This window comes from Semicossyphus pulcher, unplaced genomic scaffold, assembly GCF_022749685.1.
Source record: "Semicossyphus pulcher isolate SPU_LCO1_2020_fin unplaced genomic scaffold, fSemPul1.0.p SCAF_24, whole genome shotgun sequence".
NCBI lineage: Eukaryota > Metazoa > Chordata > Actinopteri > Labriformes > Labridae > Semicossyphus > Semicossyphus pulcher.
The window spans coordinates 9539558-9557847 of record NW_027211698.1 but is presented as its reverse complement, the minus strand read 5'-3'; the positions used below and the strand labels follow the sequence as shown (position 1 = coordinate 9557847).

The 18290-nt window shown below is 43.5% G+C and overlaps 1 protein-coding gene across 4 annotated transcripts in view; it reads right to left on the bottom strand.

Annotated features, from left to right (window-relative positions):
- The window catches only part of dmd (dystrophin), a 195945-nt gene that overhangs the window by 56635 nt on the left and 121020 nt on the right, over positions 1-18290 (bottom strand). For 3 of the 4 annotated variants that reach the window (XM_069675656.1, XM_069675655.1, XM_069675657.1), the window contains exons 55-61: positions 13186-13358; positions 12940-13096; positions 10682-10793; positions 8603-8871; positions 8129-8275; positions 5488-5550; positions 1198-1261 (exon numbers count right to left, since the gene is read on the bottom strand). In XM_069675656.1, coding sequence (XP_069531757.1) covers positions 1198-1261; positions 5488-5550; positions 8129-8275; positions 8603-8871; positions 10682-10793; positions 12940-13096; positions 13186-13358 — 985 coding nt within the window. The remainder of the gene's footprint in view (positions 1-1197; positions 1262-5487; positions 5551-8128; positions 8276-8602; positions 8872-10681; positions 10794-12939; positions 13097-13185; positions 13359-18290) is intronic. The other variant, XM_069675658.1, reaches the window with a different exon arrangement.

Here is an 18290-nt window from a genome sequence, read left to right as displayed (position 1 = left end):
TCTATTTTTAGTCCTGTCACTCGCATGGACGAGAAGGAGGAGCAGCTAATTCATGAAGTTCAAATGAGTAGTTACCTGTACGATACCTCCTCATTTCACTACAAAAATCTGAATAAAGTGGCAGCTGGCTGGAGGAAGATTGCCAAGGAGCTCGGAGCGTCCGGTGAGAAAATGTTTCTTGGTATTCTTTCCCTGCTCAACAGAGCTTGTTAGCTTTCTTAACAAAGTGAAGCATCTTACATAACTTTGCTGCCATCTGACACATTCACTGACATTCAGGAAAAATCAGTAACCTTGAAAGTACCCTCCAATCGTCCTTCATAGTACGCCCCTCCGGTCTCCAATATGGTTTGTTTACGTGACGTAATGGAAGTGTAAATTTGGCGGCTGCAGTGTGGACTGCTGTGTCTCAATTCAGGGTCTACATCCTTCGAAGGACGCAGGCTACTAAGGATGCAGCCTGCTTAGAGCGGAACTGAAATGCTGCTACTGTCGCCTAGCAACAGGTAGCTAGCTGGCTAACTAGCCAACATAAGTTGACCTTATTTTTTAAAGATAATTTGAAGTTTCCGCCGCTGTGATGCAATCGGCCTTGAAATACGTCCTTTGAAGGATGCAGCCCCTGAATTGGGACACAGCTTTTTATGTCTGTCAAATTAGTTGCTAAGCTACGATTGCTGTATCATAAAATAATCATCATGTCTTTAAACAGCAATTGAATTGATTTTTAAGCTAGATTCTGATACTTAAGTAGCTTGAGCAACCATCCTGAGCAAAGCTAAGTCATTGAATGCAACCATCGATGCGGGGCTTTAAATCCATATGTGATATGGTCGAGCGCCTCAGTATTGAGTTAAGCGTTGGTCATATTGGAATTCAGTGATAAAACTAGAAAAACAAGTTACATAAACAGATCGATACACCGTCGTGGGCTCATCGAGCAGCCAAATGAGTGACAGTCTTACTGCTCGCTTATTCAGTGACCCGTTGACAGCCGAGCGCCGTGTCACTCTCTCCCTCGCTAACACGTCACTTATCGAGCGGCGGCTGAGTGAGATGCTGTCAGGAGGTGGGCGCCTCATTTTGTCTAACACATTTTGTCTTATCTCTTTCTCGCACGCACTCAACCTCTTGAGTATCTTGTCAACTGTCAACAGTCTGATGCATGCGGCGCACATTTGTATCTGTTTGACTCACCGTGCAGGAGGACAAAGTCCCTGTGAGCGTCTGTCAGCTGCTTGAGATGCTCTGTGACGGAGATCTGATGGAGGAGGAAGGAAAACAATGCATTAAGATAGGGATACAGACAGATACAGATAGAGAGATAGAGAGAGATTTCTTTCAGCCCTCTTGTTGATAAAAACAGTCTTCACTTTGATTTTGTATATTGATAGCCTTAGAAAATCAACGTATCTCTGTTCAGCTTAATAAATAACATGACGTTTATATTGAAATCATTACAAAAAAGAATATACAATTTAATATGTGATTTAAAGGCAGCTTAACTTCACCAAATTGCCTGAATTCCACTGGAGTCAAAGGCTAAGATGGCACTAAGTGAGCTAAAGCTACGGTTAGCTAGTTAGCCTTTAGCTGTTGACTGTATTTAGCTACTGTCTGCAAATTAATTATCAAGATGTCGGTTTATCAAAACGGATGTTTTTCAGTTACAAATAACTGCTAATAAAAAATAGCGGGAAAATAATGGAGTGTATTTAACTGTAGCTTTAGCTAAAGGTTATAGTGGCTATCTTACTAGCTAGCTATCACTATTAGCTGTCTTGCTTTGGCTGCTACGTTGGCTGCTTCTTTTTGGCAACTTAGTGCTAATAAAAAACTGGCTGTTTTAATTGAAGTTATAATTTTGTTATTTATTTATGTATTTTTTGCCATAATATTTATTATAGCTAGTTAGCCTTTAGATGTTTTACCTCTGAGTGTATTCAGCTACCGCCTCAAAATGAATTCCCAATATGTCTGTTTATCAAAATGCATATTATTCAACTCCAAATAACCGCTAATAAAAAAATTGCAGGAAAATAAAGGAGTATATTTAATTGTAGCTTTAGCTAAGGCTGACCATGGCTATCTTACTAGCTAGCGATCACTATTAGCTGCCTTGCTTTAGCTGTTAAGTTGGCTATTTCTTTCTGGCACAGACTGCAGTTAAATGCAATTTACCTAAATTTTTTAGAATATTATTATAATATTTATCGTATGATTAAACATATACCAAAAGGTCAATTTCTGGTCTTAAACTCAATTTAAGAACATGTAGTTTGGAATTGAAGGGCAGCACTTTAAAGCTCCTGTGAGGAGTTTTTCACTGGTTATAAAACGGACTGAAATTTATTCTGATGACTCTATATGAGCTACAAAAGCAAACCAGACCATCAGCGACAAGATTGATTATTTCTTTATAGTTATTTTTAATGCCTGAAACGGGGGGGTAGGTGTCAGACAAAGCGATTAACTGCATGCTGCCTTTGTTTACATTTTCCAGGGCAACAATTTAGAGTGAGTGATATACATGACTGTTAAAGAAAGCACGGTGAGATTTTTTGTTTAAAACCACCGCTTAAGCACGTACAGGACAAAATCACACCACCACAGGGGGCGCCAAAATCAACACAAACTGAAAGTTCCTCACAGGAGCTTTAATGATTATTAAATTAAATGACAGATTGCCGAGTAAGTTGCTCACAGAAATCAATACTTTTAAGGCCAAGAGAACATTTTCAGCTCTAATACTTCCTCAAAGAAAAAATGAATAGCTTTATAACGTGATGATAGGAAGATGGGGTGATTTTTTGAGGGTGTATGTGTCACATAATGTTCTGTTGCAAAGAAATTGCAGTGAGAATGGGCAGAAGAAGGGAGAAAGGAAAGGGAGGGGAGAGGCACACAGACAAGCATGGGAGCGATAATTGAATTTGTAGTGGAGGAATTAGAGAGGATGCAGTCTCCTGCGAGTCTCCTTCAGCTCTGAATGAGCTGTCGATCTAGATGGAGTCGAGATAATTGTGCCAAATCAGCGCGGCCCTGTAGGTACACACACGGGAGGTGGAGCTAAGCCCAGCGGGGTAATACACACTTGTCTCCCGCCTCACAGATTCCCATCTAAACTGCAAACACTTAGCTTGTCATTGATCCAAATTTAAACACCTGCTTTCTTGGCTGGTTGTTGTTGGCTCGGATTTTACTATAGCATACACTTTATGTTAATGTAAGTGGCTTTAAATTCTATATTTAACTTTGATGTTTTGACTTTATTTGAAGGACGGATCAAAATACAAAAGAGACTCAAAGTAACTTGTCATGAAAACAAACCTGCAAATACAGCAGGCTACATATAGAAAACTGGACAATAACCAGTCAATAAAACACTTAGAAACCAGGGTAGCAACTAATCAAATATACACTTGTCAAATATAAAGCTCAGATGATCGAATGCATTCTCCAATAATTGTAAAGTTGGATTCATGGCTCCTTTCACACATCAAAGTCCCTTGAGGAAGACTCTGAACTGTTCTGGGTTAGCGCAGGTGCCAGTTAGATGATGTACTATCCAGAGAGTCCAGTTTGAGTTACAGGTTAAGGGCCTGTGTCCACTAACGGCGTTTTGTTTTGCACTGTCAGCGCCTATTTTCCAAACAAAACCAACGCAGTTCAGCGTTTGTAGCGCAAAAACGTCCTCGGCGTCAGCTGTTTTTTGTCACTGCGCTCTCAGTTGAAAATAGTTCAACTTTTGAAAACAGCTACACTCGTCAATGTCACTTCTCTCTCAACGGCCAATCAAAATCAAGAAGGGGCGGGACTTCTGATGTCAACAACAATGGCGGAGTGGAATCCTTTCATTTTTTCGAGGGCACAATTTCCAGGTGTAGAGCTGCTGCTAACGCCAGGACATGATTCCTTTCCATAGTTTTTATGTTCGCTTGGCAAAGTTTCCTCTAATAAAAGTAAACATTAAGCATACTGAGTGATTTAAAACAGACTTAACGGTCACTACCGAGGGAAGCGGAAGGGCCGCTAGACAACTTTAGTAACCTAGCAACAGTAAGCACCGGTGAGAACGCTCTGAACTTGGAGGTTGTGGGCGCTGCCAGTGCAAAAATTGCTGTTAGTGGACACAGGCCTTTATGTGCTTAAAAGACTTATCAGACAGCGTGCATGTCATCCCCCACTCTCTACTCCCCACATTCCCTGTCCCTTTCTTCAGCTGTCCTAAATAATAAAGCCAAAAAGCCCCCCCCAAAAAATCATTGTTTTTCTTGAGCCCCACGTGATGACCCTCATGCACTGCTGGACTACCTTCATTAAAGAAAAACGAGTGCTCTCTCTTTGCAGCATTGTCGTGAACCGCTCATCAGACTCAACACTGCAGTCACTTTGGGCCGGTGTTGCTGCTTGCATTGTTGCCTGGGTGCGAGCCAGTTTTTGGAGAACGTGTCATTGCTTGGCCCCCAGAAGTTCGGCTTGCAGCGTTGGCGAGAACTGCTCGTCTGATTGACTTCACACTCAGCGCCTTGGATCCTCCGCCAAGAAGTCTCAAGGAAAGTGAAGGACATGTATACTGACAGAGAGTCCTTCCTTTAGAGCTCGACGAGAGGGCTGCGCGCGTCTATTTCCATCAGATGTGGTTAACTAGCCTTCAAACAACTACAAGAAATCTCCGGGATAAGAATGGGCGGGCACACCATCACTCATGTTGGTTTGAGCTTAGTTAAATTAATGCCATTTGAAGATGAAAACTGCTATTTGTCAGCACTCGATTGGATGCTCACACACCCTTTGAAGGATGGCAAATAAAGGTCAGAATGCCCCAAATCACTTCTGGGCTGCTGCTCAGTGAGCCCACATCCATTATTTATCGGATAAATGCATCTCTAGCTCTGTTTATCACACAGCTGCTGCTTGAATTCTGCAGCCTAAGCTAGGGTGAACACTTGACAGCATTATTGAGGACTCTTCCTTAAAACCCTCTGATGTTTAAATCACATAAAAAAGCCAGCTGACGCAGTCACAGGCATGATTTCAGTCATGCCAGCTAGCTGCACCCCGAGCGTCCCCGGAGGAGCCGCTGTGCGTCTAGAAGCGCGGATGCTTCCTGACGCGATGCCCGACGATCCAATGTTCCCAGGCAACGCATGCAGCTCCGGCCGGCATGCGGAGCTTTGGCAGACGCTGATTAGTGACAGATTTTTGTTCCAGGAAGTTAAAAAGTGAATCACTGGAGGCTTAAAGGAGCCTCAACTTTTGTTTGATCTCGAAGCTGAGGGACTGAGATGGGTTATTATCCAGTCTGAGTGGACAGATTGGCTGATTACCGTCCTAAAGGAAAGGGCCTCTGATGACACACTGTCAGGGGAGTGTGCGTCATGGTGTGAGATGGAGAACAGATGAAGATGAAGGTATGACAGTCAAAGTGGGGACCATCTTTTTTGTGTGGCTTCGATGTGACATGAAACCAAACGATGGAATTACCTTCGAATGCACCTCACCCAATCCGTTTCTGCCCGAGTTGCTCTTCCCTGTAGCCACGGTAACCTAATCACAATTACAACAAACGAGAGGAGCGGGATTGTTGAGGAGGAATTTGTCGCAATTACTCAGAGTGCACTATGCGCCCGCGCCGACCAATCAGCTTCGACCTTTTAGTCCCCTGAAAAAACACTGCGGAGCTACAAAAATGACCTGCAGGTAACACACACACACGCACACACATAAAACTAATTCCCAAACACTCACCTCAAATTTAAGCCACATTAAGTAAAGCAGAAAACATGAAAGCACACGTTGGACGCACACACACAGATTTCTCTCCGCCAGCCTGCCATTTAAAGCGTTGCCAAAATTCCCGGGCAAACATTCTGCTCCCAATGAACCACCTGCAACGGAGAGTGACTTTTAAAAAAACTGGCAGTTGAATCCTCGTTTCCGTCCAAATGAAACGCTCGATTCTCTGCTTACCGTTGTATGTCAGCTCAGGCATATCAGTGTAAACAGAAAGGCATAGGGACGCTGGGTTTAGCTCGTCGCTGGAGCAGGTGTCCCATAGACAGAGTCAAAGTCAGCCCTGAGCCCTTTGGTGCATGCCATCCCTACTCACTCCTCCCGATAGATCCTGTCTCTCTTAAAGAGGGGGTATTATGCTGTTAAAAACATATATAATGTTACAATGTTGGACGTCCAGGCCAAGCGTGGGTGATGCTTCAAATCTGTAGGTAAAAGTATGTTGGAGTAATCCCCAGGCTGCTGTGAACGCCAGGTTTCAGACTGTTTTTCTACACGTTGCACTTTGTGACGTCAGAGCGGACAGAGCGCAACTGAGTCGTTTCGGGCAGAGGCTGTACGAGGGCCCGCACAGAGCACCAGTGTGAGAAAAAAGAGGAGGTTTTTAAACTGTAAATTATGCTAAGCTACTCAACAGGTATCACAGAGCGAAATATGGAAGCTTGAAATTAGCATAATACCCCCCCTTTAATCTGTCCGATCAATAAGGGCAAAGGGCATTTGAACTGTATGTCTGCACCGTCCTGCAGTTACACCTTCACCCTGGCAATCCAATTTTTTCCAATTTAAACGATGGCAACTGAGACTGACTTATGCTGGAGTTGGAGTTAATACATCTGAACAACTACTTATACCAAAATGACTGCAACATGAGGTGCTTTTCGACCAAAGGTAGCAGGAACTTTTAGTTCCAGGAACATCTCTTCAAGGATCTAAATGGTTCCTGTGGCCCATTGTTGTCGGCCTAAAGTCCCGGGAAGATTATGCTAATCAGGCCAATGCTGTATGAAGCAATAAAAGTAACTGCACTACAACGCCAGTCCAGTAGGTGGCAGTAGAAGAAGATGAAGGCCATTCAACAAAGATGACGCCATAAAACTTGACGAACAGGCTGGTATCATCATTTGTGTGACACTACAGTTAGCCTGTTAGCATGGAGGATATTCAGCGTGTGCTGTTTTTGATCGTGCTTTATTGCATTGCAAATTGATTCACTGAAAGTTTTTAACAGTCTTTTAAACATGGCGGGTGAAATAAAACGCTGCGAGTACTCGACCAATCAGAAACAATCAGCACTGCAGGCCCCGCCCTGAAAGTTCTCAGACCTTTGGAAAGTACTACCCCCCCGAGCAGGGACTTTTCAGGGGTTAAATCAATTACCTCGGAAATGAATTTAGACGATCGAAACGCACAGTTCCTCAAAAGGTTCCTAGTTCCTGCTGTCGAAAATGTTCTCCACAGTGTCTGCATGAAATTACCAACAGAACCAATCAAAGCCTGTGAAGTTACATTTACAGGCTTTCAGGTGTAGAGTCTGTGGCTATGCAATACCTACAGAGTAGACTCAATGCAAGTATATATCAGGCTTCACACTTCACTGTCAGTGAGTGTAATTTACTTGATAAATGACTCGTATTGCTCACAGAATCCTCTATTTTTAGAGCCTTATAGGTCAAGTGCAAAAGTTTGATAAATAAGGGCCAATTTAAGTTTTCGTCTCTTATATAACGACAAATCTCATCTTTCTTTCTCCCTCCGCTGCCCTCACCTTCACCACAACACAAAGGTGCGTGTATGTGTGTGTTTGCGTTGGCTGTGTAAGCATCTGGTCAGGTGCTAACTTCAGAGAGACTGGCCGTCTGGTCCCGTCACCGTGGTGTCACAGCGGCGCCCGTCTCCGCCCGGGACTCCTCGGTGTAAGCCGCATCTCTCTGGCAGCTGATTGGCTATATCTGTCACCCCCGGTAACAATCACTGTCTGACTTCCAGCATGGCTGCCACTGGGCTTATTGAGACTGATAGAGGCACACCCTGTGCTGCCTCTGATCACCCACACATGGGGTGTGTTTGTGTGTGCGCCTGTGCATGTATTTGTGTGTTTTCTGTCCCTTATTACAGCTTTCAAAAGACTCACAGCGACACACAGACACACAACCTTTTGTAGGTTCATGCGCACAGATTTTTCTCCACCAGCCTGCCATTTAAAGTGTCGCCAAAATCAGTACATTGATGTATCTGTTTGTGGTGTGCGAATGAGTTTATGTGCATCTTTTAGATTCAGCTTCTGCACATATATTTCCAAACCTGAATAAGTGTGTGTGTGCACGAGTACCTGCAGCAGCCTCCAGCGCGTGTTGAGATCCTCGATTCGTTCCAGGTTGTTAGGTGACAGCTGGATGTCGGGTGGGCCGAAAGTGGACGCCAACTGGTTCATGTGTGTTACGTCATCCTTAATTGGAGCGATCTCGTCCTGGAACTCCTGCACCACACACACACACACAGGTTGTTTGTTATGCTGCATTGTTTAGAGCGGTGCGGACACAGATGGGAAACACAGACAGGCTGTTGTTAGCCCTCGGTTCAGTCATGTGTCTCACCTCAACTGTTCTAACAGTGAGAAACAGATGCATCCATCATGTAAACCTACTTTTCCTGCTTGTTTAATGCCTGCTGGTGGATCTAAAACAGTGACAGGCTTAAGTAGGATACATCCAACATGAGGGACCGTCTTCTCCACCATCTGAACCAGTGTAACTTTAAGGCTACAATACTTAAGTATATTGACGTGCTACATTTAAAGTCTGACCTTGACTCTTTCGATGTGCTCCGGCAGCGAGTCGTTCAGCAGGTCCCCAACGGGTTCCCACGCGTCCTTCACCATCTCGGCCTGCCTCAGCTGCCCGTCCAGCAGGTCCTCCGCCTCCTGGAGCTCCATCAGCCGATCTAGAGCCAGCTCTAGCCTCTTCTGCCAGGCGGCCGAGTCGGCGTTGAGCTGGTCCCACTTGGTTATCACGTCATCGGCTTCTTTGCGCAGGACTCGCCCGACGTTCTGGGCTCGCTCCTCGGGGCTGATGTCTGAGGGTGATGGAAAGACTATATGTTAAACTAGGGACCTTGTCCTGTTCACAGATTATATAAATGCGATTCTATGTATGATGGTGAAATCAGTCTTTTTGCAGATGATACTGTTCCCTTTCAGTCGATTCAGTCGGTTTGCGAGCCTGATTGATAGTACCTCGTTCCTCTCCTTCAGGGAACAGAAGTTACATTCATAACATTTTGTTCCCTTTCAGTCGAACACATAAGCTGTGTCCCAATCCAGGGGCTGCAGCCTTCGACGGCCATATTTAAAAGCCATTTGCGCGTCGAAGGCTGTCCCAATTCGAAGCCTCCTTCAGATGCGGCCGACAAATGCGTCCTCTGTTTCCTGGGCCACGAAGATCCATCGGGTGCATCCTTCGCAGCCCAACGTATCTCGAGATGCATTGCACGCCAATTCAAACGCAATTTGGGACTCTTGCGCGGCCGAGGAATAAACGTTTAAGGTTTCAACTCAGTCGAATAGCTAGCGTTACACATGTTTATAAAAACGAAAGGGCCTTGAAACAAATAATTGGTTAACTTACTCAACATTAGTTTTGCTAGCGAGTTAGCCTGCTAGCTACCTGTTGCTAGGCGACAGGAGCGGCATTTGGTGACGCAAGGGTAAGGGCGGGAACAGCTGGTGACGCAAACAGGAAATGCTCCGCAGACCAGACCGTCTCGTTTCATGAATGGAGCATCCTGCGTGGACCGCCTCCTTCGAAGGCTGCAGCCCGTGGATTGGGACACAGCTATAGTAAAGCGTGATATCCTGTACTAAATGTGTTGTACCCCGTTCCTCTACTTCAGGGAACAGCAGTTATAGTCATAACATTTTGTTTTAAACTGTTCAAGTGGCGACTACAACTAATCATTAAGACATGGCCAGACATATGTATGTTAATTTACTTATTTTTTCTTATGACGTGTGATCATATGAATCACTAAAACAGATCTTTAGGGATGAGCTTATATGAAATGAACAACTTTAATTGCTCATTTCAAGACAAGGCCGTTTGAGTTTAAAAGCCTGTTTCCTCTCATAAAGAAAACAAAAAGCCGAAGCAATAACTTCAACAATGAAGAGCAGCTCCTGAGAGACTGTTTCACTTATATGTCAAACCACTCAGGCTGTTTGCGGGGAAGCCAGCTGAATTTGAAACAAACAAAATGTCACACACTCAAAAAAGCAACCCGTCAATTCGGCTTTTTCAAGACGTCCTCAGCCGCTCCCGAGAGGAGCGTGTTATCGCTGAGACGGAATTACTCTCGGAGAGGAAGTAAGTGCTCGTTTCCTTCGGTGCGGCAGTGATTAGCAGCTGGAGTTCACCCTTTATTTCGGCGGTTCCCCGAGCGCGTTTGAGTTGGCGGCTGAATGGGTTTTAATGGGCCACAGTTTAAGTTCAGCTGCTTTCTATGAGCTTGGTAACCGGGCTGCTGCCATGGTGCAGGAGGTGCTGCAGGAGGGTGCGTGCACCTCCATGTGTGGTTGTTACCAGGCTGTTACTAGGGGTCCGAATGTGTGAGTCAGAGACAAACAGTCCAAACAGGCGACTGGTTTGTTTAATTCGGTTCATATTTCACTTTAACGAGGGACTTCAAGTGTTTGGCCGGATCACAGCGCTGTTGTAGCAGAGAATGTTGCTAATTAATGAGCTATTTCCTGCATTTACATTCAGCTTTCTGCATTTAAAAGAAAAGTGCAAGGTGTGTTGTTATAGCAACCTAACCTGAAAGAGCCACAAAATGCGTACAATCCTGACCATGTCCGTCCCCTCGGAGGAGAGCCTGTATGAAGAATTACCTCTGTGCTCAGGTGATGGAGTTTCTCTGGGCAGCTCCGACAGGAACACTCCCACATCGTCCAGAGCCTTGGTCACAACCGGCTCTTTAGCTCTCAGGTCCCTCTTGAAGCCCTGTGAACACACGCGCAAACAGGAACGCTTAAAAGCACCGGCTTTAATCACTTTGATTCTGTTACCACAATATTTGTTTCAGTTGCTCTCATTCCTGCCGGTCCAGATCCGGTCAGTGTGTAAAGAGACGTTGGGGCCTTCATTGGCTGTAAAAAACACTTAGAGTGACAGTTTTGTTTCATGCTCAGGACGAGAGAAGCTGTTGTATTGGATGCTTATTTGTGTGCATCTATATTCCCATTGTCATATGCCTCACAGCCTGTAAAGCAGCTTATAGCAATATTAACATCCTGCTACATGTCTGGATTCATCTTGTTATAAGATGGCTCTGGGCTACAGTGACTCTTGACTTTTATCTCCGTTTAAAGAGGGGGTATTATGCTGTTTCACATTTTAGGACTTATATATAATGTTACAGTGTTGGATGTCCAGACTAAACGTTGGTGAAGTTTCAAATCTGTAGGTAAAAGTATGTTAGAGTAATCCCCAGGCGTCTCAGCTCAGTCTGCAGGCAGCTGCGAATGCCAGGTTTCACCAATGACTGTATATATAGATGGATGACAGCAGAACAGCTTCTTGTGTTGGTCTGAGGTTAACATTCACAGATATAGATTTGTCAACAGAGCTGTCAATCATCCTTTTGACAGCATCAAATAACTAATTAAAAATAAAATTGTCAGAAAAATTAACACTTGGACATAAATCAGCAGGCTAAGAACTAACTATAATGACAGAAACCATGTTTGAGAAACATTTATTTGGCGTGTGTTTTTTGATTTTATAGTTTGACTCATGTCCCATCTGTTAACATGGAGGAGGCGGGCTTACTGAGCTATACTGCAGCCAGTCAGCAGGGGGCGATAGAGAGGGTTTGGCTTCACTTCAAGGGGGCTATCATGTCGGCCATCTTTTTATACAGTCTATAGGTTTCATACAGTTTTTCTACACGCTGCACTTTGTGACATCACAGAGAGCTGGCCAATCAGAAGAAAGCAGGCTTGTAGGGGCGGGGTTTCTTAAATGGACTGAGCTGACTGAGTCGTTTCAGTTTTTAACTGTAAATTATGCTAAGCTACTATACAGGTATCACAGAGTGAAATATGAAGTTTGAAATTTGCATAATACCCCCCTTTAACAACAATTCATTCTTTATTTGACACGAAAATGTTCTTGAGGAGTGAGGAAATTGATAATAAGAAAAATAGTACCATTCACAGAAGCCACCTGCATGTGTGGCTATGAAACTCATCGTCACTGTGAGCTCAGTAAAACTCATTCACAAGAAGCAGAATGCTGTTGCTGTTGACTACCAGTGGTCACCATTGGTAACGGACACGGGAGTGTTACTTTTAAAGCAAAAGCAAGTTTAAAGTTTGCAGTTTAAAACAACAAAGACACTGTTATCCCTCCTCTCTATGACTTGTATTTCCTGCATGTGTATAATAACACACTGCCTCTGCGACAGCCACATGTCTGTGCCTCAGAGAGGCTATTAAAACATGCCTATATTCATTGTGAAATGATTTGACTAAAAGCCTCTCCTAATGAATATCTGCAGGAACTCACCACTTTGCACAATCATTGTAGTTTTAGACATGAAATGACCAAATCAGCCGAAGCAATCGTCTCGTCTTTTTTGCATAAAACGGCGCACATAATGGGCTTTTCATTTAACCTGTGCGACCATGCTTTCCATTTATTCGGAGCCTTTGATTTGCATAATGTTAGAGCGGGAGAGACAGGAAGTCTGCCTCACACATAAATGGCTGCTGCGTCTATGAAACCACCAAACTTTTAATGTGAAAGTGTCAAAGCGGCTCTTTTTATTGGTTGCTTATTGCTGTGGCATTGAGCCGAAGGTAAAAGTGTTCGCTTTTAGTGTGACTCTCAGCTACTCTGACCTTTCAGGCAGGATGAATAGCAACGCAGTTCAACCAGTTCATGTCTGTGATTATAAGAGAAATTATGGGGGCTAAAATTATGCTTCTGCTTAAGCTAAGGAAACAATAATAGCCACATAGCTTGGACACAAACATCTTTGACGGCTCCAGAATCAGTGGAATGGTGAAATTCTCCACAAAAATGCTGCAGAGACAAGCAGTGTGTCTGTCTGTGTCCCACATATTGTGTGACTGTTTCCTCCTACCCGGTGTGTGTCCAGCTGCGTCTGCACGGCGGGGACGTCGCCCCCTACAGGCGGCTCCTGCTCCAGCTGTTGTCTTTTGATTCTCAGCCAGTTCAGCAGCTCCTGCAGCGACATGTGGAGCCTCTTCCACGGGGCCATCTCCGAGTCCAGGTGGGCCCTTTGAACACAGCCATTTTTTGTTTCCTTTACTGAATGCAAACTCGGTTGTATCCTTGAACAAAGACAGGTATCCTCCTCTCTTCTCACCTCATGCTCATGGTCTTGTTGCGCAGGTCGTTCCAGCGCTGGCTCATGTTGTCCAGGCGCCTCTGGAGCAGCGCGCCATCCTCAGAGTCCCCGAGCGAGGTCACAATCCTCTGGCCGTTCTCATCCAGGGAGTGATACAGCTCTGTGTGGTTGTCAATCTCCGCCTGGAGGTCCTGGAGGCACACAAACAAACACAATCGCACACGGAAAGAGTCAGTGGGAAAAAAGCAGGAGCAGTAAAGTCTGTCGGAGCACACACTTCATTTTCTGGGTAATAGCAGCCATCTTTCAGGAATTCACTTTTTTCATTGCTCGAGTGCTCAGTAATGGGATCAGGATGTGAGCGAGTGATTTACTCTCTAAAAGCAGAAAGCAGCAGGATTGAGCCATAATGCAGGCCTTAATGTATCGCTGATGGAACCTTTTGTGGAATTGAAATGTCAAAATGTGCTATTCAGACCGGAATCAACTGGTTACTTTGACAGCGGTGGTCCCACATGTTTACATATTTCCAACAGAAAAACAATCACTTAAATCCACAACTTAGTGTTCCTGAAAGGAACAAAGTATTTAAAAATAACAATCTTGTAATGTGAAAAGGGAAGAAGCACTTCCTGTTTGGGAATGGCGCAAAAGAACACCAATGTGTCATCGATCACTGCTGCATCTGTAAGTTCATTAAAAGCCAAAGTGTCCTACATATGGTGGAATAATACCTCAGTAAGGAAACCTGTTTCCTTAACATTTCACTTAAGTAAGCTAGAAGCTAACACTAAAACACATTATTACACGAGACGTGTGAAATACTTGATTCTGATTGCTTAATTAGGGCATTCCGAGGTCTGTTATTTCTCGAAAACAGACCGTTGTTAAGAAGAACAGACCGTTGCTAGGGATGTGGCTCTAATCACACAATACGGAGGACTAACTTTGATCATGTCAAACCGTCAAAAGAAGTAAAGTAAATTTTATGGAAAAAAGGGGAAAAACAGCTAGGTTAGCTTATTGTAATGTGAGTAAAATTAGCTAGGTTAGCTAATTTTAATGTGAGTAATAACAGCTGGGTTAGCTAATTTTAATGTGAGAAATAACAGCTAGGTTAGCTTATTGTAATGTGAGTAAAACAGCTAGGTTAGCTAATTTTAATGTGAGTAAAATTAGCTAGGTATGCTCATTTTAATGTGAGAAATAACAGCTAGCTTAGCTCATTTTAATGTGAGTAAAATTAGCTGGGTTAGCAAATTTCAATGTGAGAAATAACAGCTAGGTTAGCTTATTTTAATGTGAATAATAACAGCTAGCTTAGCTCATTTTAATGTGAGTAATAACAGCTAGCTTAGCTCATTTTAATGTGAGTAAAATTAGCTGGGTTAGCTCATTTTAATGTGAGTAATAACAGCTAGCTTAGCTCATTTTAATGTGAGTAAAATTAGCTGGGTTAGCTTATTTTAATGTGAATAATAACAGCTAGATTAGCTCATTTTAAGAATGCTACAGAGTAAACCGTTGCTATGGACGCAGCTCTCACTGTGAGTGTAACGGACTATTTTTAAACGGAAAATGGAAAGATAATCATTTTTAAATTAATAAAATCATTTCCAAATCCATATATTGTGTCAAATAATTGATTTCATAATTAAAAAGCTGTGTAATAAGTGAGGTAATGTGTAGTCAGGGTGAGCTCAGGGGTTAGGGTCCTGCTCAGCCGTTGGGGGTTCCATTCTGGGAGAACAACCTACTCACTTTACACGATCCCTTACTAATATTTCACCATTCTCAGCTCCCGTCATCTCACGTTTGTAAGTTCACTATGATCCATGAAACAACCTGTTGTGTGATATCAGACTGAGTTTCATGTTTTGGCCTTTAAACAGCATCATGTTTGACTGAAGCTTTAAAAATTCTCAAAATGTCCTTGAAGAGAGAAAAAAAAAAACAGCCGTTACACTCAAGATAAATTAGACGACATGAAATTTTAATGATACCTGAGGGGAAAATGGGTCATTGCAGACACAGGAATAGAACAAATAGAAAGAACAGTGGAGGTGGAGTGTTCGACTGTCTCTTGTATTAAACGTAGTTCTCCAAAGTTCCCCGCAGTTTTTCCTGTGATCTAAATGTTCTCTGCTCCCTTTGAGCGCTGCGAATCAGTCCCAGCTCTGTATCTCCGCACGGACTCAAACTTTGATGTCTTCATTTTAAAATTGATGGTTTCTTGCTTTACTTTTATCGCACTTTGGTGAATATACTGTATTTGTCCTTTAGCTGACCTCGAGTGCCACTTGAGGAGCGGAATCAGCTTTAATTTAATCGGTTTCTGAAGTTTTCAAAAGACAGTTTGAAATACAGTTTGATAGATTGCAGATTAAACTTAGAGATTAAATAAATATGAAAAATTAAATAAAGGAGGAGGGGTTATATCTCTGCATTTGAGATGTCCCAGGCATCCATCTTTTCCACCTGATTCAGAGCTGGTTGCCAAACGGTGTAAAACTTGAGGGCACAGCCTTTCGCAGCATACTGAATTTTTTCTAGGGTCAGATGACGCATGAGATCTCTAATCTATAGATTGAAAGTTGGAGGGAGCCTGTCTTTCCATTACCGTAAAATTCAGTATATGAGACACGTTTTTTTTCATCTTAAAAGTGGGCTGTGTCCATGATACCGCTCCGACCAATACACCAGTATAAAATGCAGAAAGAGGTAAGCTAACTAACGCGTCGTCCTGGACATCGTCATGACCGCCAGTGTAGCCCCTATCCTCTGGACGTTGGAACTATTTTCTGGGAGGGGGTGCTGCGTCAAATGCATCAATCTGGTGCGCTTTACGAGCAAAACTCTGTGCTCTTGTAAACAGTTGAAATCACCTGACAAATAGCCTAACCTGTGCACACTTTCGCTGCCCGATCAACTGTATGCACAGACTGTCACGCACATCTCACACTCGACATACAGACAAATCCGTTTTGAATTCAGACGTGGGATTAAGGGGTTAGGTAATAATAAGTGGGACAGAACATGATAAACGCCTACGTAAGCGCTGAAAACAAGTATTTTAATTGTGGTGAAAACCGGGACAATTTGGTCGTGAATGTTGAAAACCGTGACATTTTAGTGTTTTACAAATATTTGCTAGGACTCTGGACATCCTCACAACAACAAACGTTACCGTAGGCTGAGCTCAACCAGCTCACCGGTAGCTAGCGGGATTGCAAACTTGACATGGCGAAAACAGATGATAGGCTTTAAGTTTGTGTGTGTTTAATGTGTTTCAAATTAAAATTAATTGAAATAGTGTAACTTGTATACACATTTTTATTAATAAATAGCTGTAGAAAACTGTTTTCCCTCTGGGATAGCCCTTAAAACAAACTGCGTCTTATATTCCAGATAATACGGTAAGTAGTCCGAGCCAGGAGCTTGGCAAAGGCTAGCTGACGATCCTGTGGTACCGCAACAAATATTGCTATACTGGCAAGAGGTTCTATGTATATTTCTCGCACGCCAGAGAAAAATGTAAATATAGTTTGCCCCCAAAAAAATAAAATGTAAGGATCGGCAGCTGGTGTAAATTTGGCCAGCCTCGCTTTAGACCAATGCAATCAATGCACGATCTTAAAGCGATGCTTTAAGCAAATCAAAGAGGAGTGTATCTTATCTAACGTGGATTGCCACACATGCTCAGTCTAATTCTTCTGCCCATTGTGTTTTCAGGTGTGTCAAAGGCTCTAAATTGTAGGAATTGAGTCGAGTGTCGATGTTGCCAATAATCCTTTGGGGCAGGACTTAAGAGTGTGAAACCAGCTTTGTTTAAAATCAACAAAATACCCCTTTTTGTGCACAAAGAGTAGATTTAAATAAATTGAATTTAAAAAACACAAGTTTGCACCTTCAATTGTTAGCATCTTTAACATTGAAACTCAATAATTAGGATTACAATGCTTAGTTGTAAAAGAACAGCACAACCTGAACATGGTAGACCTTCCTGCGCAGCATCCTCAAAACTTTCCTCTGGAATCCCCAAAACTAGACGTCATGCAGAAGAAGAAGCATCTTCCCCTTCTTCTATTCCCTTGAGATTAACTCCCAATGTGAGTGCATAAGAGCGCTCTCAGTTTAAATGTGTGACAAAGTGGGAGATTTAGAGATGAAGAGGAAGAGGAAGAGGGAGGGACGGAGGGAGAGTTTGTTACCCATAAAGAGAGGAGTGTGAGTCACAGCGAGTTGGAAACTCAGAGGGGGTGAGAAAGAGGAGAAGAGGGAGAGAGGACTTGAAAGGGCGCATAAAACGATGAGCGCGCTTATTTTCCAATTAATCGTTATCTGCGTGCCGCGCCGTGTGTGTGCGCTCTCTGGATGCTACGCCGCGTCGCTGTCCGCCATTATAATTGGACACAGAAGACTATCACAGCTCTGCATACAGTGCTGCTGTTGTGCCGTGTGTGTGGAAAGGAAGTGTATGAATTTGTAACAGTGTGTGTGTGAGGATTCATATCCAAAATGCTGCATGTGTACTTCCTTTGTAGTATGCATGTATGTGTGTGTGTGAGTGAGTGTGCACACGCCGTTCCACCCGAATCTGTGTGTGGGAGCAGGGTGACGGCCGAGGGTCAAAATATGTTCTCTCGCAGAACAGTGCCTTCCCTTCAACACCCACAATGCAGTAGGGGGGATTTTAGTTTTTTTGCATTTGTCTGCCAGGCACCGGCGGGCCAATGAAATCTCTCGATGCTGCCGTGTCAGCATTCCTGTCATACCAGCCGGGGCAGAGAGTCAGGGAAGAGTGTCTTAATGTCTGGGTCGGGTACTGGACGTGTGATCTCGAGCTCTCTTCTGTCACTTGTCAATCAAACAGAGTGGGCGGGACTTTGACAGCTTGTTCTGACGGTGAGGTTTCTTTCCTCTTTCCTCAGCTGACCTTCCTTCAGGTCTGAAGAAATCCTTACAAGCAGCCACATAAAAACAGAAATGGATCCCTCGCTTTGCTCCATTAAAGATCAAAATAGCATCAGGTGTAAAAACTGTAAGGCATGGATGGAAATAGCTAATAAAGAGTTGTAAAACCAGTAGCTGTGGAGCTACAACTCTAAGAATAATGGTAAAAC